Genomic DNA, 27,432 nt, shown 5'->3' with positions numbered 1-27,432 from the left:
GCCTGTCAAAAATTCTTGAGCGCATAATATACAATAGGTCATATGACTTCTTACAAAAATATAATATTCTGTATAAAAAACAATATGGTTTCAGAACTAATCATTCAACATATATGGCGGTTTTAGATTTTTTAAATGATGTTACTAAGGCCAGTGATGAAGGCATGAAGACCTTAGGTATATTCATGGATTTATCAAAAGCCTTTGACACTATTTATCATAATATTTTATTGCATAAATTGTATCACTATGGTTTTAGGGGAGTATCTCATGACTGGTTTCGAAATTATCTTTCTAATAGAAAACAATATGTTTTATATAACTCCTGCAAATCTCCTCATGAAATCGTTTCTTGTGGTGTTCCGCAAGGATCAATATTAGGTCCTCTTTTATTCATTCTGTATATGAATGACATCAGCAACACATCACAGATCTTAAATACAATTTTGTTTGCTGATGATACCACAGTTTTTTATTCTCACAATGATGTGTCTGTATTATGTAATCGTGTAAACACAGAAATTCAAGAGGTTTCAAATTGGTTCAAAGCAAATAAATTGTCATTAAATGCAAAGAGAACAAATTTAATGTATCTTGGTACACGTGCACAGACTAGTACTGTAATAAATAACAAAGAACTTGATATCATCTTGGATGGGTGTAAATTAAGTCGAGTTAGTGAAGCAAAGTTTCTGGGAATTACTATAGATGAAAATTTGACTTGGAAAAAACATGTTCAAAATATTTGTAAAATATGTACCAGAAATATTGGTGTACTAAACAAAGTTAAATTATTTCTGCCAAGAGACGCTATGTATAAATTATATTGTACTCTAATATTACCTTATCTTAATTATGGTTTATTATCTTGGGGAAATGCAAAATAGAGAGCACATGAATAAAATGTACCGCCTCCAAAAACGTGCTATAAGAGTAATCTCCAATAGTGAGTATCTTAGTCACACTGAACCAATTTTCAAAATGTTTAAGGTATTAAATACTAAAGTATCTTTGATATGTTCACTAAGGAAGTTGCTATATTTATGTTTAAGTATAATAACAAAATGTTACCTAGATCTTTTGAAAATTTCTTCCAGACTCATAAAGAAAATCATAACTATAATACACGGAATAGGAATGATTATAAAATACCTATCCACAAAATCAACAGTATCTTAACGGTTGGACCAAAAATGTCAGCAACCTTAGGTCATCGTAAGTCAAACTTGAAATCTGTTTTTGATATTTACAAGTAGAATCATGTTTATTCATTGATATGGTAACATTTGGTTAATACTACTGAATTTGATATGAATAATAATTATTATATTTAATTTTATGTGTATACCTTTTTATTACAGACTTGACATTTAATATGGAATATTTTTTCGCAAAATTCCAAGACTGGACTGGAAGGGGTCTGCATAAACCGCACGGGCTAAATTTAATTGGGGTGTGTCGGGAGATGGAGTAAAATATTTGTTTGATAGGAAATGTGCTTTCCATGAGTTTACATTATGGTGCTCATAATGTAGCGAAGTTGGCTAAAATGGCGGATTTAGGGAGGCTGAAATTGAGCTTTGTGGGGGACACAATTTCGGACTTTATGCAACATTGTTCTGTTATTATCACATTTATAGGGGCTTGAAGTGGTATTTCGTAAACTTCGTCAGCAATTGGCATTCATCACAGCTGAAATACGCTTGCAATGTACCAATTTTTGAACAAGGAGGAGCTTAAAATATGGCTCATAAAAGTTTTACATACTCAGAAAGTTTGAATGGCACCCCTGAGGTCAAATGTTATAAAATTACAGTACAAAACAACTGCGCGGATTATTGGTTGTCCAATCAACTCACGCTGCTATTTCTTTGTGTACAGTAAGTTTATAACATTTGGCCCAAGGTGGCCATTCAAAATTTCTTAGTGCGTAACACTTTTCAGAGCCATATTTTTAAAAGCTCCTCCCACTTTCAAAACTGGTAGATTACAAGTGCATTTCAGGTCTGACGGACACTTATTGTATTTAGGTTCAGTAAATATCACCTCAAACCTCAATAAATTTGATAATATCAGAATATTGTTCCTCAAATTCACATATTTTACCCCCACAAAAATAAAATTCAGTATCCATAAATCCGCCATTTTAGGCTAATTCAGTACATTATGAGCTCCATTATGTAAACTAATGGAAATCACATTTTCTGACAAACAATTACTTTACACCATCTCCCGACACACCCCAATTAATATTTACCCCGTGCTGTTTATGCAGACCCCTTCCAGACCAGTCTTGGAATTTTGCCAAAAAATATTCCATATTAAATGTCAAATCTGTACATGCCTATGACATTGTGGTAGGGTGTGCGGGTGTGAGTGTGAGGTGAGAAATCAAGTGGTGTATTTTTTCCCTTCAGGTTTTGGTATATTGTATCTTTTTTCTTTCATTTTGTGTATCTGTGTATATATATTTAGGTCCTTCTTTTAAGTGTTTCAGGGGGCACAACATTTTACAGGCTTCTGTTTCTAGTTGTGTCTCCTCTATCTTGTTTTATCATGTTTTGTTATTTGTATGTTTTTTGATGGAAATAAATTTGATTGATTGATTGATTGATTGATTGAGCCATACCAATGTATTTCTCTCATCGTCAGGACTCAGAAAAAATATAGTTTGACCTATCTTCGATGTACAGTTCTTGAGTTATAGGGGAAAAGGTAAAATGTCAAATTTTGGATTCCACAGGGGACAAATGGTAAGTAGACACAGACACAATGTTTGAATTCTTGTTTATCATCTTCTTTAATGCTTACAATAATAAACTCAGTGTATCCACGGAATGACATGATAATGTTTCTATCTACATATATCACACACACATTCTAAATCTGTGACTTTTAAAACTATTTTGTTGTCGCTCATGCTCTTATAATCAAGCTTATAATACATTATACCGGCTATTTACAAAATAAATAGCAACTGCTCTCGCTTTTGTTCAACTTTTCTTGCACATCATAAATGTGTTGTGATATGAAATCCGAGTCTATAAAAAGCGCTCACCATAATTATCAGCACACACACATCTGCTACACATACACACAATTGATAATAATTTTGTTTCTAGATTTTCTAAAATAATTTTATATTTCAGTTAGTACCTGGTAATTACTGTCGTATAAAGCGACATAGTAAAAATAACTTCTGCTTTACAAGTTTTATTATATACAACTTAATATTGATAATAATATTTTTCCCATCATAAAGCACATGGGCATATGTGTGGACACTACGCACTACGGAAATATTTGGTAAAACATTCACTTTACTTGGTTTTAAATATTTTTAAACCAAGCTTGTCTTTGTATTTGAACGAAAACTAAATTTGAGATTTCCATGATTACAAAGCCTGTTTTCTTGCAACACCATTACCCAACGCGTAAAACATATAAACCTATAATTGGAATGGGGTTCTCTGTGTTGCAGTGTGCAAGGATAAAACGTTATCCGTGAAACTTTTATATCCAGATTGGTACACTTATAATAGGAATCTATAATTCGTTATAAGTGTGGTATAACACCGAATATTGATTCACCTCTTTCATTAAATCTATGTTAAGCACGAATTCGCTTACATTGGAATGATTGGCGAACAGTGGATCAGGCTTTAGAGAGCAAGAGCAACATGCTAATTATTTCAACAGCGATATGTTGTGATTAATGAATGAATAAGAGTGGGATGAAGGACTAGGTAACGGTGCAGCGCCATTGATCTCCTATTTCAAGAGCATTCATGCGCAACATGAATTTAACAAAGAGACAAATCGACATTCGCCATTCTGCCAAACGCATAACGATTATTTAATATGATTACACTATAACGACTGCTCGGTGCCAGAAGTGGGTAAGTGCAATAGCTGCCATGTGTGGCTGTCATGTGTAGATGAGTACAATATACTGTGTAGATTGCCAAATATTTACGGGGCAGCTATTTCCCTTACCCACTTCTGACACTGAGCAGTCGAGAAGACAGTCAGGAACCTCCAAACGCCTCTTCCAAGCAACATGGACGGCGGTCCTACAAAGGTCGTCCGTAGATCTGGGCAGTGAACACCATGCATAGTAAATATTCATGCCAGACATTTTTTTAAATTTTCAGCCTATTTACAAGTCTACCTCAAATGACCTTTGACCTTAGTATGTGATCTTGGATACCACCAATACATGAAGTTACCCATAATACAGCTTTACCCCAAATTTGATATAAAATTGGATCAATTGAGCCCATTATTTCGATTGAGTCCAATATTTTAAAACTCATAGCGAGACCAATCAATATTGGGCGTATCGTATTCAATTTTATCATTATTACATTTTGGATTAATAGTCAACACATTTGGATTCACCAAAACAAAAAAATGTCTTGCTATACTCTTTTGAAATATTCTTACCCGTTTTAAAATGATTGTTATGTACATACTATTCTTTGGGTCAAACATGCTGTGCATAGAAGCAAATAAATACATTAAATATTAAATACATATTGTACAATGTAGATTTTAGATATTTTAATTTCCAAACACAGGAAACAACTTGGGGTTTTCCGCACATTCTAAATTGATATGAGGCGTGAATGCATGGCATCACATCAGATAACGATTAAGCTCGAATCATTGTATCTGCCAAGCTGTATTTGATCCCCAGCACCTTAAAAAGGACCCTGAAAATTCCCCCATACAGGTGTCAAATATTAAACTTGCTCCGAATTCACAAATTATTTGATCACAAAAATGTAACATTCGTGTGCTCAGGACATGTAGAAAAGGACCGAGATTAATTACAGGGGCAAAACGTTTGTTTAACTTAAAATTTACTATTCGCCGTGGACTGAAGTAGAGATGTAACAAGATTAATTACTATAGTGCTCCGGGATAGCGACGGGGCTTCATTATTTTTGACGTTACGAATTTCTTCTGATATATTGCACCATAGATCATCAATCTGGATCGTAAATTTCACATTATGCTGAGTCCATGTATGTTTCACTCGCACCTCCAATATTAGTGTATACATATGAATCAGGCAGCACTAAAAACATACTGGACTCAGCTTAAATGTATTTTTTTAAAATAAAATTACGATCGTCATGATGACGTAACGTCTAGTGCAGGGCAATACATTCAAATACGTTCGCGAAAAGTGTAGACACGTCGCTATGGTAATTGATCCTGTTACCAGGGCCTGTTACATCAATACTTCTACAGCGGATTGTCATGTCAACCCAGTCTCTCTACTAATGTGCTAATATTAAGCACTGTGCAACATACTTAGACTGCTAGTATTGAGCACACTCGTGCAGTGATAGCGCCATCTGTTGGTATTCAGTTTATTCCGTATATAAAACGTTTGGAAGCTATTTTAAAGCATCCCAGTGGTGAGGAGGAGGGAGATGATGGCGCTGTCACTACATTAATGTGTTCAGTATTAGCACATTAAGACTGTTGTACAGTGCTAAATATTAGCACTTTAGTAGAGAGACTGTGTCCCGGACTGCTGTGTTGCTTATATACAGAAGATACTAATCAATCGGACTTTTGCCAGCCAAACTTAGTGAGTTACGACAGGCAATCAGAAAACATCCACTTAACATTATTGTCATGTAATACGAATGCCTATGGCCCAAATGACTTAGTTCAATCTATTCGTATTTGGTGACTCTATTGCGTGATCAAATCAATTGTGACTAAAACAGGAATATTACGCCTAGTCGGGCTTACTATATCTTGCTTTATTCCAAATTTGTGAACTGTGATTTCCTTGGTAGAAAACATATAAATTACTTAAAGCTTTGTTATTTAATGAGACATATTACCAAAGACTGTGCTCTTTGTTTTAGAGAAATAGACTCCACGTGTTATCAACTGGTTGATAGTTAATAGAAGTTTAAACATCTGCAAATAAAAAATTGAAATCCTATCCCCATGTACAAGTTGATAACTAATTACATAAAATACATTGATGACAATCTGATTACAGCTTTGTTGAATCCAAAGGTTAACTCTTGTCTTACCCAACCTTTCTTGGTAACTACCCCTTCTAAGTTTTACAAATAGATAATATATGCATATTTATTTGGCTCCATTGGATACGTATGTGTGTCCTCTTTAAATTGATACCAAATAAGTACTATAATTTGGTTCACCTCAAGTTTGGCAGTGACGTAGGTGCGTATTTAGCTCACCGCAGTATCAAATCGCGCGCGTAAAGTTAAACGCATTGAGTCTCCACGCACGCGTACAGAGGCGGCTTGTCGACACGCTTGCGGCGCAACCGCGAAAAGGCATTGACGTCACTACCGAACTTGAGGTGAACCAAACTATAACATGTTTCGAATTGCCTTACAATGACAATGACGTCATAATCTCCGCAAACCTTCAAAGTAATGAACGAAATTGTATTTTTACACTATACAGAGTGTTTCCCACTCTGATACTGGAGTGGTACTGCATTGGTATTCTAGAGTAGGCACACAGTAGCTGGGCAGCAGTGTACCTTTGGGGTAGGCATTAATAGGAATCTGGTAGTGTATAGAGGTAATATTGGCGGGAAACACTCTATATAATGTAAAAATACATTTTTTTGGCATTTGATGGTTTGCGGAGATTATGACGTCATTGTCATTGTAAGGCAATTTTTAAAATCATCTGAGTGGCAACCACGCATTTACCCTTCGACTTTGATAGCAAACCTGCCACCCCCTTGTGTAAGACGAGGATTGAGCTAAGCATTACATATTCTATTGTTATGAATTGTACCTTTTTTCTTATTCATGCACTATTATTTTGATTGTTTTATTATTAAAGCGTTGATGACATTGTTACAAAAATGCAAGTTTTGGTGACTTGTTATTTACATTTGACAAAGTATTTTTTAGAAAATTAGGCGAAATCTCGCTGACTTTTTACTTCTTTTCGTAATGTAACTCTCCTTTTCGTCACCTTACTGCGATAATTGCCTTTAGTTTTTATCCGAAATTAACTTTTTCAATCATGTCTCTATTAGCATGTGCACCTGCTGTAATAATACCCAAGTCATTTTACAGGTTACAAATTGTGAGTTGGGCATTTTAACGCCATAATTTGTGTCTAACTCAGCTGTTTGTCTGAATATTTTGCTCTGATTTTTGCCTAAGTCACAGGTCGAAGTCACGGAAATTCACGTGTTTATATGTATTCTTGAACCATATTTTGTATTTTTTCTCAAAATTACAACAACAAAAATGAGCAATTATCGCAGGAGGGTGACGTTATAAGTTTCTATTCTGTTCGGAATAAACATTGTTAACATTAATCACCCGTGCTGTATAGTATGATATATTTTATAGATCAGTCAGGTGCGTAATGTTTTTAATAGTAATAATAATTGCCTTTAATCGATATGTTAGTGTTACTATCTTCTTTTGTCCACTCCAAAATGAGAACGCAAGTGTTGACTAGACCAGATAGCTCAATCGGTGATGACGCTCGACTCTGGTGCGTGACGGTACGAATTCGAATCCCTGCATTGTCAATTCCTGTTCTCGTGAAAAATAGTGCTAGTTTAAAATTCCTCTGCACACAAGGAACGTACTACTATTGTCCAAGTCCAACAGTGGGGAATCTCGAGGAGTCAATCCTGGCTGTGATGCGATCCAGTGTATTGTAAGTCGATTAAGATTTGCGCTGATATGATGACCTCGAACTACGCATCCCTGGAATGGTTGTGGAATTATTTGAGCCACCGTGATTAGTGAGTTTCTGTAAAGGTGCGGCCTTGTAGGTCTGGGAACGCATTATGAAGTTCATCGCTCTGATCATCGAATGACAATCAATAAATCCAGTGACTTTTTATACCGCAGCCATCCCAAATAGTAATTCCAGGTGAACTAATATTTTTACGAACTTTAAATAAAGGTGGATAAATCATTCTCTTTTACTGTTGCTTAGATGGCACGCAGAGTCTATAATATTATTGGGTTGAATTACTTTAGTGATTTTGGGACTGGTTGAGCCGTATTAGCAAGATAGGCGCAAAATCAGAAAATATTAATGTGACGCTGATGGCGCTATTTAAGTCAACAGAAATGATTCTGAGATATTCCTGATCTAATTCATTTAGGTCTTTTCTTCTACAATGTAATATTATAAAAGGTTTAAATATATCCCATCATGCACTATTCCATAGGGTTAGATCTGTCGGGAGAGTGTTACAAAATACACCATCCCTCGGGGGTGTAGAGTTCTATTTACGATACACATATGCTGACTGGTGCCTTGAACGGAGAAAAGGAATCTTCTTCGCGATGAGTTCATGGAAAATTGCTGACGAGCATCGATATTTTATGAGGCACTACTTTTCTGGGCATTATTGACATTGGGTCTTTTTCGAGGTTTTTCGACAGAGCACGCAGTTCTCCTCCTCCTCCGGTATGACTGGGCATTCGCTTCCAAACCGATCGAAAGCTTGGTAAACAAACGATCGCTTATACAGATGTTTTATATATAACCGTATTACCAAAGCTTTCAATAATTGCATAATTATGTGTAACATAGATGGTTTTTACGATGTTTGGATATAATGGAATCGGCATGTCCATGTGAAGACAAAATAATCGCAAAGACCACTTGTTGACAGACACTTGTAGACAATTTTAAAGGTTTATTTACAAAGTCATACCCATCTGTAAATAGTGCCTGATGGGATATATGTGGAAAAGGTATAGGGGTAGGACTTCAAACTCAGGTGCTGAGTACAAGACTGACCCAATGCAGAGCTGCCTGGAGTCGTACATTATGGTGTGTGGGTACAAGTCTGTGGTATATATTATGTATAAGGATAGCCATGGGGTTATCTAACCAGCTACCATTGCCTCATATGTTTGTCTAATTCAAAGGTTAGAAAATGTTGTTTATTTTTGTGCTATCACAGTCACAAAATTGTCCAAAATCTGTATTTGATCTTTTATTAGGGTTTTGTAGATTTTATGTCATAAAACCGTTTCAAAACATAAGATTACAACATATTTCTACTGAATGAATGTGCATATCCTGTATAAAATAGACCATGATAGTATTAAGTATCATACTACTTTACTACACAACCTAACATATTTTTTTATGAAATGATGGTCACTCCTAATTCGACATTTACACCAATTTACAAAACTGTTAGAATTTACAGTTGAAACGTTTACTGGTTTAAATTTTGTCGATATCGAAGCCTGAGCTGTCCTTTAACAAGAAAATATAGTTTTCTTTTTTTGGTTTATAAATTATCAATATCGAAATGATAGTTTGGATCAAAATCATCCATGTATGCTAAAATAAGCGCCATCAACGAATAAATAAGACCAATGAGACCCTCAATAAACCCTATTACTACTATGACCCAATTTAATGAAATCTCCCATAGACGAAGTTTGTGTCTCTTTAACTTCATATAAAATAAACTTGGAAAAATAAAATCTAACCATGGACTTGTTAAACTACCAGTGACACCCATAAGAAGAGTAAAATGTGGAATGCAAACTGCGAGGAATAATGTGAAAGCGACAAGAAGCCCTCGGAAGATCATAGCCCAAATAGGCGGCAGACGATTTATTTGTCCATCAGGGTTATAACACGGCGGTAAATAGGGTAATTCCATGGCATCTACAGAGTTAACAACTATAAAAAGCATTAGTGGATAGGACAACATTGATTTAATAACAAACAATGAACTAACGGTGGCTTGGATTGGTCCTAATGGCATGTTATATGTGATAAACTCGTGTGTATTTTCAGCAAAGGTTAGGAATGCAAATAATGCGTATAAGATATTTAAAACTCCGGTTATGACATACGTAATATTAAGGACTTTGTTGAATTGGGTACGGTCCGCCATGCTCTCTTCTACTCCAGGCATGATAAACTGTGTGCCAAAGTTGAATAGAATTATAGAGGCACTAACCGAAAAGCTCTGGATCTTAAATGGTGGAACAGTATCTATCTCCCAGCGAACGCTTCGACCAAGACTATACCACACAACGCTCATAAACATAGCTACCAAAGATAAAATAGCGACGAAACTAAGCCAGGATATCCTGGTTAGATTACGGAAGAAAATGGTTGGCAAAAGAACAAGTGCCGATATGACAGTCCATGCTAATTTAGAAAAACCAAATGGAAAGGTATCCACTAAGAGTGCTCCTGAGAGTTCTAGATATAGCGCCGCCACGGCTGTAACGTCGACTATCTGCATGATATTTAGAAGACTGCCACCTCTCGGTAAACATAAATCTGCTACGTCGGAATAACTGTTCCTTACTCGGATCTTTTTCGGTTTACCTTTCTCATCTTTGGAAGTGGGATCGTCTTCATAGAGACAGTACACCAAGATCTGAATAAAATAATAGAGAAAAGTTTGCAACATTATTTACAAATTAAATTTAAAAACATCATGACTTATCTGGAACGCTTTCGCGGATATTCAGTGTCGTCAGCCGGGGGTTAGTTGGTGTTATGATTTTTTGAGACAGGATCGCAAAAGCGCTCCCGGTAAGCGATACATTTATAGAGTGTATATATTTTAATCAAACTAATTTATGAAAGAAACTAATATTTATCTTTGTTTCCTATTGATTATGACATTATTGTAAGATTCATAATGTATTTGGTAGCTAGAAATTGAAAGACAACTTTTGATCAATATTATAATGGACATGGATCCAACTTAATTGCACACACCCATACACCCTGTCATATATATATTTGAATTTAAGGGCGACCGAGCAACACCATATGGAAAGGTTTGGTTTCTATACAAAAACGATTCTCTTATAAACCATCATGCGCACAGTTTCCACCTCGATACACCTGAGCACACATTTTCGTCCCAAGAGCTTCCAAGCAGAGAACAAAAGCAGCGAATGTCTCCACCACAGTCTTTGATTACACTACACGGTTGAGTGTATAGCAATGTAGGAGCTGCGAAGGGCCTCTTTGATTGGTTTTGGCAAAACCTCAAGTGTTCCCTTCATCCAATTAGAATTTTTTTATTAAACGAAAGCTAACACTTCCCCCTAAAAACCTTTTTAGTCACTAGGTCAACAGATAACACAATTCAATGTTATAGCAAGGCGAATGTGGAAAATCTGTTGAAAACTACATATCCAAGCGCATTTTTTGACCAAAATGTAGGTTTTAAAAGTCAAAACATCAAGTGTTCCTTACAATATTTTTCCAATTTTATGTCATTAAATGAAAAGGCACATTTATATTGTACATATACTAGAATCACTAGAATGAGCAATGGTCAATTCTCTTTAAATTGCAAATCTTGTGCAAAATTTTACTATTTTCGCCTGTTTTGTCATACGGTTGTAAATTCAATGAACTATGACTTTTAAAAAAGAGCGCTTACAAATTTATATGACGCTACATAACTACATGACAGTACCGACGATTCTTTAACTCGGGTATTACAACAAAGTCGTTGACAGCGTGCATTTTCCAGATCATGGGTTCTTTTGGAAAATGACTATGACCACCGACCCTAAACTAGAGTCTGTGATAACAATCTAAGCCACAACCTCTGACTAATAATGACCTATAGTCGGTTAAACAAAGAGAACACTTATATTTAATATATGTTTCTTTGGATTGAAACACGTTTTATTGTTTAGCAGGTAGAGTGACAAAACAGACAAATAACATGAATAATATATATTATATAGCAGATAACAAATAATGCATTAGTTACCTTGCTTGTGTAGTTACCAATCAGCAGTACAACTATCATGGTTATTAGTGATGCTACACCGCCCTCTTTCACCGTGTATGGTAGACTTAGGATGCCTATCCCCTGCATACAGTTACCAACATTCCAACCCGCTTGCCATACTGTACTTGTACCTACACAAATAAACAATAGCAAAATGCATTTTTTTATTATTTTTTTATTATTATACTGTTATTTTCTGCACAGCAAAATAATAAATTGTACAAATTTTGAGCACAAGGGCAGAAGGGAATCTTAAGGTTATACGAGATATTGTTGGTCGAATCAGCAAAAAAAAATCGATTTTCATTATCTGAATCAATATATTATTGAAAAATAACACTTTGGTGTTTGGCAAAAGTTCATTCTACAAATCATATACTTTGAAAACTTGCTTAATTTATTGTTGTTAATGAGTTATGTACATTTTACAAAAGTGTTGTTGTTTCAGCCCTCTTTACAACATAACTCAAGAACCACAAGACCTACAAAAGTATATCTGTGATATTTGAATTCTTCTACACGCTCGCGATGCATTGAGCAAGTCAAGTTTTGATAAGGCTCACTACCATTCGCAAGATACTGTGAACTACATTTTCTTTTGCTGCTTCGACCAACAATACATCGTATATCCTTAAAATAGAACAGTTAATAAATTAACAGAGCTCTTTTAAAATTGTAAAAAATACAACTATATTAAAATGTAAAAGTAGATACAGAAATATATATTACAACTTTCCAGTGCTGGGTTATTATTTTTGTTTATCTGTTTGCATTTTGCAAGAGGTTTTCTTTCGTGGTAAACGTGACTAGTTCAGTAATTGTTTTACGTCCGACAGTTTCGGACAGGACATACTCATCCTGCTGTAAAAGCATTGATGAAATAGTGTTTATCAGATCACACGGACACAATAGTGTACACTCTGAAAAGAATTACCCCGTAATTTGATTACAAGAAGAAAACAAAGTGAAGACAGATTGCTTGAAATAAGAAGCTATTCAGGTAGTCAGGTAGTCAATTCAACCTTTCTCTCGTCTTGTGCTATAGAACGGACAACTATCGATTTAGCAAAATATAAATACCAACTTTAATCCTTTTAATTCGTTCCCTCTGTTCCGTCTAAAATGAAATAACGTTTTAAAGAGTTATTTTGGTAATTTATATCGATTAGTTAGTGGCGTCTCGGTAATGCTATTGGTAAAATATCATTAGCTGATGAATGTAAGGACTTCGGTTGATATTGGGATGAGGTTTATGTACACATTTTTGCAATTATTTGGCAAAGTTTATGAAAATAAAGAAATTCAGTTGGGTTGAATCACATTGGGATTTTCATCCTAGCCACGAACTATTATTCATCAGTATCATCCTAAGTAAAAACAAACAAACATGTTTTTGAATTACTGAAAACGCTATGCGCTCGATTTTTTCATAAAATAACATAACTCTAAGCTTCCGTAGAGTATTTTTGTTTAAAATTCGAAGTTTGTATGCTTTTTGTTTATGAAACGAAAGCTCTAAGAACACTATTACATAATATAAAGTTAGATTTCCTTAGACAATCATAATATTATCATGTTTTTCTTTTATAAATGTTTGAATAATTACTCAAGTTTCAAACTAGACAAGTACCAACAGCTAGCAACTAGAAATCTGTGAATGTTGTCGATCGTCACAGGTAAAGTTGACTAATAAACACAGTTGGTCAGTACAAGTCCAGATCACCGGATTTAATTTAGGGATTCAATCATGTTTCACAGTTGTTCGTCACCGATTAAGAACGATGCGTCCGCGTCGTCTGAGTGGTTTACTTCGCGATGGCAGCGAAGTAAACCACGTAGACGCGCCGGACGTGAGTTGTTAATCGGTGATGAACAACGGTGAAACATGATTGAATCCCTTTCAACAACGAAACAAGCTAAAGATATCTAATTCACATGATTATTTCATTCGGAATGTCCGTTTGTCATTGCCACTCAACCTTACAAGAAGATCGCGTTATTTCTCTGTTGATATCAGCAATAAAACTAAAGAATAAAGCGGAAATATTTAGCTGCTACCGCCAACATAAGAGAGTTCACTACTGGACTGTGGATTCATCACCGATTAACAACGCTTGGCTCCTGTACAAAGGTATAAGAAGAGTTGTTGAATATTTAATTCTTCATTAACCAGAAATATCAGTCTCAGAATGTTTGAATGATTCTACAGTTTTAGTAATGTAGTAACATGTAATGGCAATTAATTTAGTTTTTACATGACACAGCAATACATTACTAATGGTTGTCTGGTCCGGATGGGTTGCCATGGCTGATTTAGTAAGAGTTCCAATCAATCATTATGTATCGAAACTTGCGGATCAAATTTGTGGTGCAAAAATCGGCACAAACTTGAACTCGATAAGCGGAAGCCATTGTGTCAAACTTATCAACTCAAGTTTCTTTGTGATATTTATGATCATGATATATACCAAACTTCACGCCCATAATTCAACGTTGATCTTATTTGCATATTATTCCAAATTTTTAAAAACAAATTCCAACATTGTAGATTGTCATCTGTTTCAGCAAGACATTGATTCTTTATAGAAATGGGGTTTGAGCTACCATCCATCAAAGTCAAGAAGAAAGTGTGAAGTTATTACAAAATGAATCGTATTGATACAGTCAGTCTATTGGGTACAATGCTCTTGTGAATAAAACCCCATTTTTCTGCCCATGTCCATATTGTCAGGAATGTCATTGAAATTATTATACAGAAGCCCTCTCTGGAGTGGTACAGGGTGTCCCAAAAACAGAACCCTCATTGCGCCCTGTTTTTCTCCAATTTTTGACAAGTTTATCAAATATATTTTGGTATATAGAGAAACATTAAATCGTTAGCTTTAATAAAACAAACCAATTATTTCAATCGGCTCAAAAATGTCGAAGATATGCCCTTTTAAAGAAATGTACTCGTTTTTCACTCTGTCCACGGATGAGGATTAGCTACATTAAAGATTCAAATGAAACACACGGTTAATGACATGGAAAGATAACAGCGTAAGGCTTTAAAACGCATTCAGTATGAGCGAGGATAGTCAGTTAGCCTCCAAGATCTTTTCAATCGTGTTACTGATGCATTCGCAAGTATCTGGTGCACAAGAATGGTACGCATGCAACTCAACTGATGCGATGAATACCAGGGCTGAAACCTGTATTCGTCAAGGAGGCAACCAGATAGAGGGCAGAGCAACACATTAAACTCACTTCAGAAGAACCAACGACAAACCAAACCGCCCTTTTCAGGGCCACCTTTTATCCCAAAAAGAGAAAAGGCATTAATAACAAAGAAAAAATAAGTAATTGCAAGTATAGCAAGAGAATTCTCATCCCACATCCATTTTGCCGAAAGGTTAATGACACGTAACAAAATCCATAGCCCAAAAGCCCATTCCATATTATAAAGTTGTTATTTTGAGGAATGTTTTATATTCGTGCATGGTACGTGAACGGGTACATTTCTTAACAAGAGCATAATATCTTCAAAAGTTGTGAGCCGATTGAAATTGTTTTTCGGTTTATTAAAGCTAATGAATAAAGGTTTCTTTACATTCCAAAATATATTTGATTAACTTTCCAGAAATAGGAGTAAAAGAGGACGCAATGAGGGTTCTCTTTTCTCTGGGACACCCTGTACATCTAAACACAGTCTTTGTCTTTAGAAAGACATTCGAATGATCTTCTTGCTTCAGGGCATAGATTATAAGGAGCGCATGCCTTTGTCTTTTAAAAGTGAGGCAATGATATGAAGTTTTTAGGTGTAAATTTATTTATTAGTTTACTTCAAATCCGTATTGATAGTTTACATACGCTTTTCTTCAATATTCTATTAATTCAATATTCTATTACTTCAATTTCTAGAACAATTATCCGATTCATAAAGCATAATTAAAAGAGATGAAAGGCAGACACCCTCCACAAAACATTGCAATAGATTGGTCTTACAATAGTACATGTTTGTACAGCCGCTTGTATCAGTAATATAGTTGCTTAAAATTCCAAATAATGTTTTTGTGGAGGGTATCTGCCTCTCGTCTCTTTCGTCAAAATAAACCCTCGTTTAGAGGCATATATGCTTGTAGATGGAATTCTTCGACAGTATACCAAAAAAATATAAACTCAATTTTTAGTAATGTTTTACTCCTTTACAACCAATTTGACGTGCAGAATCAAAATATGAAACCGGTTGTGTTCAGGTAGCTTATAGTTAATTTTACATGTACATTTTAACTAGGGCAGTACCATTTGTATCTAGTATCTTATTGGTTTAACACATCGATCATAGCTTTAACAGTTCAAGTGTTACACGGTCTTAAATGGTTTTGTTCCTTAAATATTTTGGTCTAAAAAAACCAAGTCAGAATTGATATTTCATTCGTTTTCGCTTCATTGCAAAGTTTCTATGATTGAAGTGCTGACATGCCTGATCAAAATCAATGAATCCCACCTTCATTTCGTAGCTCATTCTCACACAATCGATATGTAGGGAAATATCTAGCTGTAATAATAACCCTTACGGTACCGATGTCATAAGGGTTAAACAATTTGGGAAATGAGTTATAACATTCAAAATTGTTTTGGACTTTCGAATTTGTAGTTAGTGAATAATCTGGAACACGTTGACACATAGGAAACCATAATACGCCGGGTAAAAGCCGAGGCAGGAAGTATAACCTCAGATAAATACATTAGGTGTCAGAAACAAAATAGCATTGTTTCACAGAATTACATCTTGCTTCACCGGTGTAATTAGGTCATTATAGATTGAATTATTATATGATTGACATTAGCGCGATGGAGGTCGTAGACTCTTGTTTTTTTATACAGTATTGTAATGTGACTAGCTTGAAACGTGTTTGATTTTGTCCTTTAAAAGGGCATTCGAATACTGATTGTATACACGATTTTGCCTAAGTGGGTCAGTAAAGCAAATATTTAAAGTTAATTTGTAGCTTTGACACTGAATGCGCTCGTGTAATAATCAATGTGAATAATGTCTTGTTCATATCTTGGTGTAGATTATTCATCCAGTAGTAGTAGTAAATTAAATCTAATACTGGAACTCAAATTTGCAATTCACTCCGAAACCATCGGACTTCATCAGGCATCTGATGTCACACAATCATTAATCAAACACAGACTACTACAGACCATGTATCAACAGTCAAAGTCCCCGTGCTTTGTATGCTGTTAATTCTCGCATATTCATGAGGGCCGATTGTTCGACCGTGCCGTGTCTAACAATCACGCCAGCGTTGCGTGCCTTCGCGAATACGCGATAGAGCGTTGCGTGCCTTCCCGATTACACGATAGACCGTAAAAATACGTACGCAGTAAGTGCGTAGCTGTTTTGCCTATCGCATTTCATGGAACAATCGGCCCTTATTTTCGGGTGATGCTGAGACTTTGACTGCTTGTACGCGGTCTGTTATCTTTTTCGTCCATGTAATCAAATGATGAAGTCCGATGGTTTCATACGCAACGTAGTAGCAAAGTGAGTTTCAAATTCTAGTTCCAGTATTAGATTTAATTTTTCAAAAATAATGTCTTATTCAAATTAATAGGATCAAAAAGGATCAGAAAATTCTAATGAGGTCAGAGGTCAAATGGAAAGTCATGTTAAACAAGCCGGCCTACACTCAAATCTGTTATAGATATTTACAAAATAAATGGTGGATATTATCAAAATAACAACAACATCAACAACAATAAAACGTTATATATAGCGCTAATCTTCAATATTTGTTCAAAAACGCAGATAGGCAGACACAAGAAATTAAATCTTGTAAGCTTGTTAAAACAGATGGCATTTTAGTAGCTATACCAACAGTCTGATTATGGATGGGAAGTTTGTTCCATTCCCTAGGTCCAAAAGCATGCGACAGATCTGTCTGTGAATGACACACTATGGGTTTTGGGTTTAAGAAACTGAGGAGATGATGTTGATGACCGCAGTTGTCGATGATCCGGTTGTTGCTGAAGAAAATCACAGATTTAATAAGGAGACAGTTTGTGGTGAGCTTTGTAGACTAAGAGGAGGACATTGAAAATGATGCATTGTTATATAGGGTGCCAGTGGTGCGCAACGAGTTATACTCAAAACAAATTATACGAATTTTGAAATTTACTAGATTTAGTAGGTATGATGCCTGTGTCCCAACACTAATTACTTTTGGCCCCAATCTGGCCGCAGTCTTCAATATGTGACCTGCTACCACGAAATGGGAGCGTAAAGTCGCAAGTTGGTAGTTTCAAAATGCATTGATGTTCTTCTGTCGGGACCAACAGCTTATAGACGAATCCAATTTCACGCATTCCTGCACCTCAATAGCGGCCATAGCCGAGACGGGGACCCAACTATCTCACCTAAAATGTGAAGTGATGCGGCCTTGAAGGGTATTTTAAACTGCATTCTATCACCCGTGTTACACGTAGACAAAAGAATGATGACAGTTTACAACACAAAAGAATCTCACATCGAATTTTAAGCGGGTTTAATCCACCCAATTGGGCACTCACAACACCTGTTTGGTGCATGCGGGGACCCTAATATGCCGACCAAATCCTGACCATGACTTGGCTCATTGGATTCGTCTATACACTGCTAGGTGCGTATGGTGGCGAAAATCAGTTATATAGAGCTGTACTGAGTCATCAGGTACATAAATCCCAATCAATTGACATCGCAAGTAACTTAGCATAATTGCATGGTTCCCAACTTAAGAACATTTTGAGAGAGGAAAAGAATTTCAAAGAAGGCAAGCCCATGGCTCAAACTCCTGGCCAATGGTGTCAACAGTGTCTTAGACCACTCGGCTACTTCATATATTATATCATGAAGAAAAATGCCGCTTTTCTATGACGAACTTGAACAATTTCTGGTTTTCAACTATGAGATATGAGTTTTGTTAATTTTTTCAGGTGTTTTGGCATCTCAAAATAGTGAAATATAGTGGTTGTATCAAACGGTGAGATATAAGTATTGGAATTAGCGGCAATTAATCTTTAATATAACAGTGTTCTCCACGAATAAGTGACTAAATACGATCAACGTATGTGTTATACGGGGAACCATCGAATAACAGCTCATTGAACAGAGCACCACCTTTGACTATCGACCAATGTTCTCCTCTTTGCTGTAACTACCTTATACTTACAATTTGGAGCGGTAAATCGAATTTGACCAACCTTTATCCGACAAGTAATTCAAATAATTGCACTTATACACCCTTACGTCATGCAGAAATCTGTATTTTTGTCATATTTGACACAGTTTTTAAAAACCTGTCAAGTACAAATCCTATTAATGCCATATTTCAAATTCTAAGGATTTCTACAAAACGTTCTCTGCCTGTCTTTGCACAGTTCTATGCAGCCAATTTTGAAACTAGTGACAAAATGATGTCACCGTTTTAGCTGCCTCCAGGCTCGACGTATTTCACATTTATATATCATATTCTGATGGAATTTAGACTATTACCTACGCATCTTATAACCCAATAAACACATAGGCATTTGTGAGTGACTTTCAAGAAATGGATTATAAAGTATTGTTTTAGCAAACGCTTTGTGCTGTATAACATTTGTTGTACGATTCAAAGTTTAGAGCGATCTTTGTAAGTTCATGAAAGGTGGATCAAAAGCCCATTAGGTATTGAAGTCGATTATCAGAACAACCAACAATGTTAATATAAATACGTATATTATATCATATTTTACAGAAATTTAAATTTGTGGGAAATTATGGCGCCGTTAACCTCAAAAGATCTTCATTGTGTTTTTCCAGGTATGTGGTTTAATAAAATTCTGGTGTGGGCTTCATAAAATTATTTGGCCTTTCATAGCCTATTGCCTTTACTCAAGAACCACAAGATCTGGACAATTTCAAACAATTATGAATACACTACTTTGGATGATTTTCGGCCACAAATGCGCATATAATTTCTTGTCGCCCGTGTTATATGTGACAATAGATGCACAACAGCGGCTAAAACAATACCTTTATTATCATTATTAAACTCGAATTCAAATAAAGATATTAATCATAAGTATACCAAATGTTAATCAAAACTAATCCCACATTTGACAAGAAATTACCTAAGGGTTAGAATCGACCAGTCCTGTTGTTGCTATGCGCCTCCGGTTGGTTCAAAGAGCGACGGTACCAATAGCAACGGCTAATAACCAATAAGATTGCAGGAACTTTAAGAATCACAGAATGCCACTTTAAAGGATTCTTCATAATTAAGAAATATCTCGTCGACTAAAATTCAATCAAGCCCTTGTCTACTAGCAGGTGATATTGCCTCATCAAGTGTTCCAATTTTATCCCATGCCTCTTTTATCCTACTTAATTGTAAATGACCTTGGAAGCATATTGCCCACCTGTTAACGTGGTTACATTTTTGCCATTATCTACTAACCATCGTCTTGCCAAGGTAATGTTTGGTTTATATACACGTGATACAACCCCCTTTATGGATTCCTATATTACATTACGTATCACTACCTGAAGAGATTTGAAAATTTAATTCCTTCCTGAGGTTCGTATCTGTCAATGAGTTGACCAGATCACAAGGATGTCATTATAGCTAGAGGCAGTATATAACACAAATGCGTCAATGAGTTACATTAAAATAACCTTGTGTGGTATTTGGTTCCCAGGAAGTGAGTTTTGCCTGAGTCAATTTATGGTTAAATGTTGATCCCTATGGTTAAATGTTGATCCCTCACTATAAGAGTTATTACCGTTGATTTGGTTGACAAATGAGGTGAGACATGATCAAATCTCTCCAGGTAACAAAACGTAATGAAACACATTATATTATGTTCTAAATTATTTGATACCAATGGATAGCTATGAGTGTCTTCTATCCAGTAATAAAGTACCACTTAAATTCTAGCAACAAATATTTTTTGGCTTAAAAATCATACGAACATGTAATTTCATCGGATTTGTGACTCTAAGGCATAACATCTAATTTGGTCCCATAAAACTATCCGTGCCCCGATAGGTTCCGATAGCTTGATACAATTTATTACATCACCATGGTATGATAACAAAAATCATCGGTACCTAACCGGACACCAATCGTGCTATAGGACCAATAAGATGTGGTACCTAAATTGGAAAAGGTAACACTATTCTAATCTAAATATTCAATTTGAACTTAATATTTCTTTGAATATGTGTATAAAAAGCAAAAATAAATATCGCTGACCCTCATCAACTCCTTAACCTCGAAGTTTGATCTCTTTTGGCATCTACCGCCTTTGGGGACACACGCCTGTGTCCTGATGGGACCTAGCACACGCCAATCTTACCTTAGGTTGCATATAATGTCTGTAAGGAGCGAAAAGGATGAAACATAATTCATGATAATTGAAGCTAAGAAACAGGGAAAGAAAAACCACTCTCAGCAAGTCAAGTGAACAATTTTGCTCTTAGCTTTGGAGTCGAGAAATAAGAAATTAGTCATTCTTATTTCATGGCCCGATGTAAAGGCTGTTGTTGATTTAATACTATACTATGACTTATACTAATTCGTTGCAGACTATGATAATGCCGCTATCATATCGGGCCGATAAAGAAGTACTACAAAGTATCCGACATATCCCAAGATACATATCATCATGATGATTATTGATGTCATATTATATCAAGTTCCCAACATGACGTCGTCTTGATAAATAATATTGATCTCAAGCCGTGAATTGTGCTAGAAAATGCTAATTAATGTCCAAAGTGTATTTTGTCGTCATTGTCCAGTACATGTCAGCGTACTTTGATGTATTAAATGCAGAGTTACATGTATGTTGATCGTACATTTTGTTTTAATTAAATTTTCTTACAATATATCACACCTATAATTGATTTCTATAATAAGGTTAGCACGCTTCACGTTTTAAACAGGTCACTTTATATTATATTTTTGATGATCAAATTGGTACCGTATTGAAATTATTATACTAAGTTCTCTGGGTTGATAGGATATTTTAATCATTACCCAGAGCAGCCAGCGCACATAAACGTTGGGAAATGCATCTGACCAGATTCTAACCGACAACCTTCGAATACTAGCACCACGCTCTAATATATACGCACCTTTAGGGGTTCTCTACCGGATGTCGATTTGTACCTAAATTTTGTACCTAGGAATTTCGGTACAAATCGACATCCGGTAGAGGAACCCTAAAGGTGCGTATTTAGCCAAATGCTGGAGAAAAACAGGTACATGTATTAGGTGCCGTGTTGTTTACTACGCCATTATTTTATTTTCCACTAAATATTTTGTCGATGTATTGATATGTACTGCGTAAATACGGAAGTGGGCCCTGATTGGCTAAGTAGATCATGTCTTGAAATATCTACACCTAATCCGCTTAACAAACCGCGTGATTACCGCGTACTTGCATGTGCTCCTGACCTGTTTCACGCCGTATCACGCGATGAACAGGGCGCGTGCGTCGGCAAGTGCAAAATGACCCTGCAAGAAAAGTAACACAGGGCATGGCACTTATACTGTTATTGTATAGCTGTTTAATTATTTAGATGAATCCTAAATGGAACCCTGACACTGAACGGACCTGTACTTAGCCATTGCATCGAAACGTTGTCGGGTGATATTATGTTCACGGTTTTTCTGTTAACAATGCAAACCTATGAAAAATTCCTCTGGTTTGCGAACTTTACCTGTTCATGACTGAGCAAACGAGTTCACACGCAAAATTCGTTTGATCATTGACCTGACCTATCACTAACCATGATATGCAGCGCCATGTTTGATTGTTCTCGTTCTCGTTTGATAGTTCTCGTTTGATTGTTCTCGTGATAACAAAATTAATAATACATTAAGTTGTCGGGCGTAAACGTAGTTCATTACCATGGTTACCGGCATATAAAGTACTTTTAAATGCAATGAGAGTAATTATTCCTTAATAGTAATAATTACTCACATTGTAATTTGATTTATACATTTCTGTATCATGTGGTAATAACAAATTGCAGTGACCCCAAACGAGCTCATCACACACAATGGGTTATAATAATATGTCACATGCAACATTTTGATATTTGGTAGTTCTCAGCATCTTCCGAATGGTAGTGAGCTTTGGCAAAAATTACATTGATCATTTCATAGCGTGCGTGTAGAAGAATCACAGATATACTTTTGTAAGTCCTGTGTTTCTTGAGCTATGTTGAAAAGAGGGCTGAAACAACAACACTTTTGTTCAACGTTCATACCTCATTAACAACAATAAATCAATCAATCAATAAGTTTTCAAAGTATATGATTTGTAGAGTAAACCTTTGCAAAACATCAAAGTGTTATTTTGCAAAAATATATTGATTAAGACAATGAAAATCGATTTTTTTTTTGGCTGCTTCTACCAACAATACCGCATCTACCCTACAGAATATCATAATAACCTCAAATCAATGTATACCTATTTATCACAATTAATACTATACATTGAAACCTCTCAACACTCACTGTAGTACATAAACGCCTACATACAAAACACTTGAACTGGTTTTAGGCAAAAATAACCTTATTATATGAACTGGCAGAGTTTTTGAATACGAAAACTTGATACAGGCAATCTGACTTTCTATCACTTAAGGCCAAGATTTGAAGCACATGTAGCGCTGTATTTCATTTTCACGAGCCTACTTACAATAATGTTAGTGGTGATTTCGTTACCGCAACCTCAATATAGCATTTTTAAGCTAAAGGAGGAATAATGTGTAATAGGGGCGATAATTTTATTAAAGCAAAAAATGACTGAAATTAAAGACACTAGCTACAGATTGCCCGAAAATGACTTAAAATTAAAGCCACTAGCTACAGATTGCCCGAAAATGACTTAAAATTAAAGACACTAGCTACAATAACTGACTGGAACAGCCTACCATCTAACCTAACCAACATCAACGACAAAGAATCCTTCAAGAAAGCAACAAACAACCACTTGCAAAACAACTAGTCTGAAGTCGCAGTGCGCCTCAAGTACCCTACCCGGTTGACTCCCAATTTTTGGTGTTGGGTAGTACCAGCACAAGACAAGACAAGATTACCCGAAAATGACTTTAAATTAAATATACTAGCTACAGATTGCCCGAAAATGACTTTAAATTAAAGACATTAGCTAAAGATTGCCCAAAAATGACTTACAATTAAAGACACTAGCTACATATTGCCCGAAAGTGACTTAAAATTGAAGACACTAGCTATAGATTGCCCGAAAATGAATTAAAATTAAAGAATCTAGCTACAGATTGCCCGAAAATGAATTAAAATTAAAGACACTAGCTACAGATTACCCGAAAATGAATTAAAATTAAAGAATCTAGCTACAGATTGCCCGAAAATTAATTAAAATTAAAGACACTAGCTACAGATTGCCCGGAAATGACTTAACATTAAAGACACTAGCTACAGATTGCCCGTAAATGACTTAAAATTAAAGACACTAGCTACAGATTGCACCTAAATCTTACTAGCTAAAGTGACATTTAATGCGAATTAAATCTAGATTTCTATCTTTAGCTCCATTGTCTTATCAAAAACTTATTGGCGAATTGGTCTTTCTTTGGATTCATTATACCATACGTGTGGGGCAATAAAATTACCGACTCTTTAATTTTGTTGACGTTAAAGGTGCACACTGAAATCACATAATTTAAAAACGAACATGTGGCACATTCCCTTTTACTACATATCAGTGCAATTGTATTCAATACGCGGATTTAGAGTTTCTATACCGGAAGTCAATCTGTGCCGAAATTCCTTCCCACAATGCAATAAGCGTTTTGCATAACAATAGATACAGTTCGGAGGTTAATCAATATTCTTTGTTATGCAATACGCATATTGCATTGTGGGAAGGAATTTCGGCACAAATTGACGGTAGAGAAACCCTAAATCCGCGTATTACGCTCGATTCAAATGCAACGCATGTGACAATCCAGTTTACTTGAAGTTAGACCACGAGCTTCTTCATACGCTTTCATTCTGACCAGACTGTTTGATGTCGTCGCTTTTCCCTATCAATCTGTACTATCGTTTCTTGTAACCATTCTGATGTATCTTAATTGATTTATGTAGACTTATTCCCATATCTCTTACATAATATTGGTAGACATATTCAATAAACGGCCTCTTGAGAGATTGTTAAGTAATGCATCCAAACTATAACTATTAGTTAACTTGTCAAACTTATTTATGCTATTATCAAGCAGTTTCTTAGTGTTCAGCCAACCAACTTCTCCAGGGGTGTATTGTATCATAGCCGATGAGAGATGACATGTCTGGTTCAATACAATACAAATACATGTTTGCATTTTTTATCATGTTATATCTATAGACGAATCCAATTTCACGCATTCCTACACCTCAATGGCAGCCATAGTTGGGTCCCCCTTAGGTCTATCCCACCTGAAATGTGAAATGATGTGGCCCTTGGCGGGGATATTAAACTGCATTCTATCACCCGTGTTCACACGTAGACACAAGACTGATGAAAGTTTACAACACAATACAATTCAACATCGATTTTAAGCAGATTTAATCCACCCAATAATGGCAATAACAACACCAGTTTGGTGCAGACGAGACCCAGTAATGGCTGACTGAATTCTGACCATCACCTGGATCAGGTGAAATGGTGAAAATACAGATGGGTTCAGTATGACCAAAGGTGTGAGCTCGTGAGACAGGGCTGCATTGCGTCACCATATCTTTTCGTGACATACACAGAGAAAGCGATGAGGGATGCTGATGTGGATACTTATGGCATCCAAGTAGGAGGCATACCAATCTCAAACCTCCGATATGCAGACGACACCGCACTCCTTGAAACTTCAGTAGTGGACATAGAAAGATTGGCAACAGCGATAGATGTAACTGCCATGAATCTCAAACTCAATGTGAAGAAACAAAATATCTTGTTGCAGAGGCAGAAGGAAAAGAGTACAACATCACAATAAATGGAGAAGATGTTGAACAGGCCAACCACGTCAAGTATCTGGGCTCGGTGAAAACATCCAATGCAAATTGCAGGCAGATATCAAAACCAGGATTGGAATGGCCAAAGGAAGAATGATTGAACTTCGCGATCTGTGGAGTGATCGAAACCTTGCAACATAACTGAAAATGAAATTGATTAAAATACTGGTATGGAGTGTACTCCTTTATGGTCTGGAGGGCTGGACTGTGACTAAAGCAGATGAGATCCGGTTGCTTGCTGCTGAAATGTGGTTCTGGTGAAGAATGCTAAACATCGGTTGGAAGGAGAAAAGAACAAACAGAAGCATCCTTGAGGAACTTGGTGCTTGGAGAGTTGGTGACAAGAAAGTTAAGGGGGTACTACACCCCTGCCCAATTTTGTGCCTATTTTTGCATTTTTCTCAAAAATTATAGAGCATTGGTGACAAATAAGATATGTATATTATAGGGGCAAGGACTACAACTTCTGCACTGGAAATTGTATTTAAGCACAGACAACAGTTGTGGAGTTCCAGTCAAAAATGAGGGAAACCAATATTTGATCAATAAATCAATAACTACTTGCCTTGAGTTGCTGAATTTTTAGTATGGTATGGAAAGAAGCATGCTAGGGATCACAAAAAGAGACAGAAAAACAAATGAGTGGATCAGAAGCATGACACAGGTCACCAATGTCATCCAGACTGTGAAACAAAAGAAGTGGTCTTGGGCTGGTCACCTAGCTAGAACATCAGATGGACGATGGACCAAAATTACCTAGAAATGGTACTAGGCACCCAGGAAGAGGTGAAATTGCAAAATTTCTTGATGTAACCTGGATGAGAAAGACGTGGAATAAATCAGAGTGGTGTCACCTTGGAGAGGCCTTCACCCTGCAGTGGGTCGACGATGGCTTAGGATGATGATGATGAAAAACATCCGGCAATTTCTATTGGTATCCACTATATATCAAAATAAACGTTAGATTAAGACTCTTTAGATTTGTTATCCGCATACAAAGGGTTTGGATAGACACGTTTGATGTGTCGATTGAAATGGAAGCTAAATTAGGGTTGACATGATACGTCACAAATCGCCTAATCTATTTAGACACATAACCATAGTACATTGCATCCAAAAATGTTGACTTAATTCCGCCATGCATTACTTAACATTGTGTGTAATTCAATATAAAGAAGAAATTTCAGATGATAATATCATTACTATAGCAAACATGATCACTTTTATTATGTTGGAACTTTCCTACTGCTATTATAGGCATGGAAGGAGGCCATTTATGGGAAAATGTATGCTGGTATCAAAGCTACGAAATGAAACACATTTTATCATTATAATACTACCCCATATTAACTATCACATTTACTCAAAAATAATTGATTCGATCAGCGTTCCGTAAAATGGTTTTGGTACTTAAATATATTAAAGGGGCTCTGAAAGATTGCTCGGAAAAATCAAATAAGAAAATGTCCGAGTCGCTTTATTTTGATCAATTGAATACTCAGAGAGCCTACCGAACAGTAATATTTAGCAGTCAAAATATATTAAATTGAAAACGGAGACATTATTGTGAGCGCCACCTATTAATTGCAA

The 27,432-nt window shown here is 35.9% G+C and overlaps 1 protein-coding gene across 1 annotated transcript in view; it reads right to left on the bottom strand.

Moving 5' to 3' along the window:
* Window positions 1-6,830: 6,830 nt before the first annotated feature.
* The window catches only part of LOC140135407 (vesicular inhibitory amino acid transporter-like), a 101,957-nt gene continuing 81,355 nt past the window's right edge, over window positions 6,831-27,432 (bottom strand). Inside the window, exons 4-5 of the mRNA XM_072156898.1 lie at window positions 11,774-11,925; window positions 6,831-10,411 (exon numbers count right to left, since the gene is read on the bottom strand). Coding sequence (XP_072012999.1) covers window positions 9,299-10,411; window positions 11,774-11,925 — 1,265 coding nt within the window. The 3' untranslated portion in view covers window positions 6,831-9,298. The remainder of the gene's footprint in view (window positions 10,412-11,773; window positions 11,926-27,432) is intronic.

The sequence above is a fragment of the Amphiura filiformis genome, chromosome 16 (genome assembly GCF_039555335.1).
Source record: "Amphiura filiformis chromosome 16, Afil_fr2py, whole genome shotgun sequence".
In the NCBI taxonomy this organism is placed as follows: Eukaryota; Metazoa; Echinodermata; class Ophiuroidea; order Amphilepidida; family Amphiuridae; genus Amphiura; species Amphiura filiformis.
This window is presented reverse-complemented; position numbering and strand designations above follow the sequence as displayed.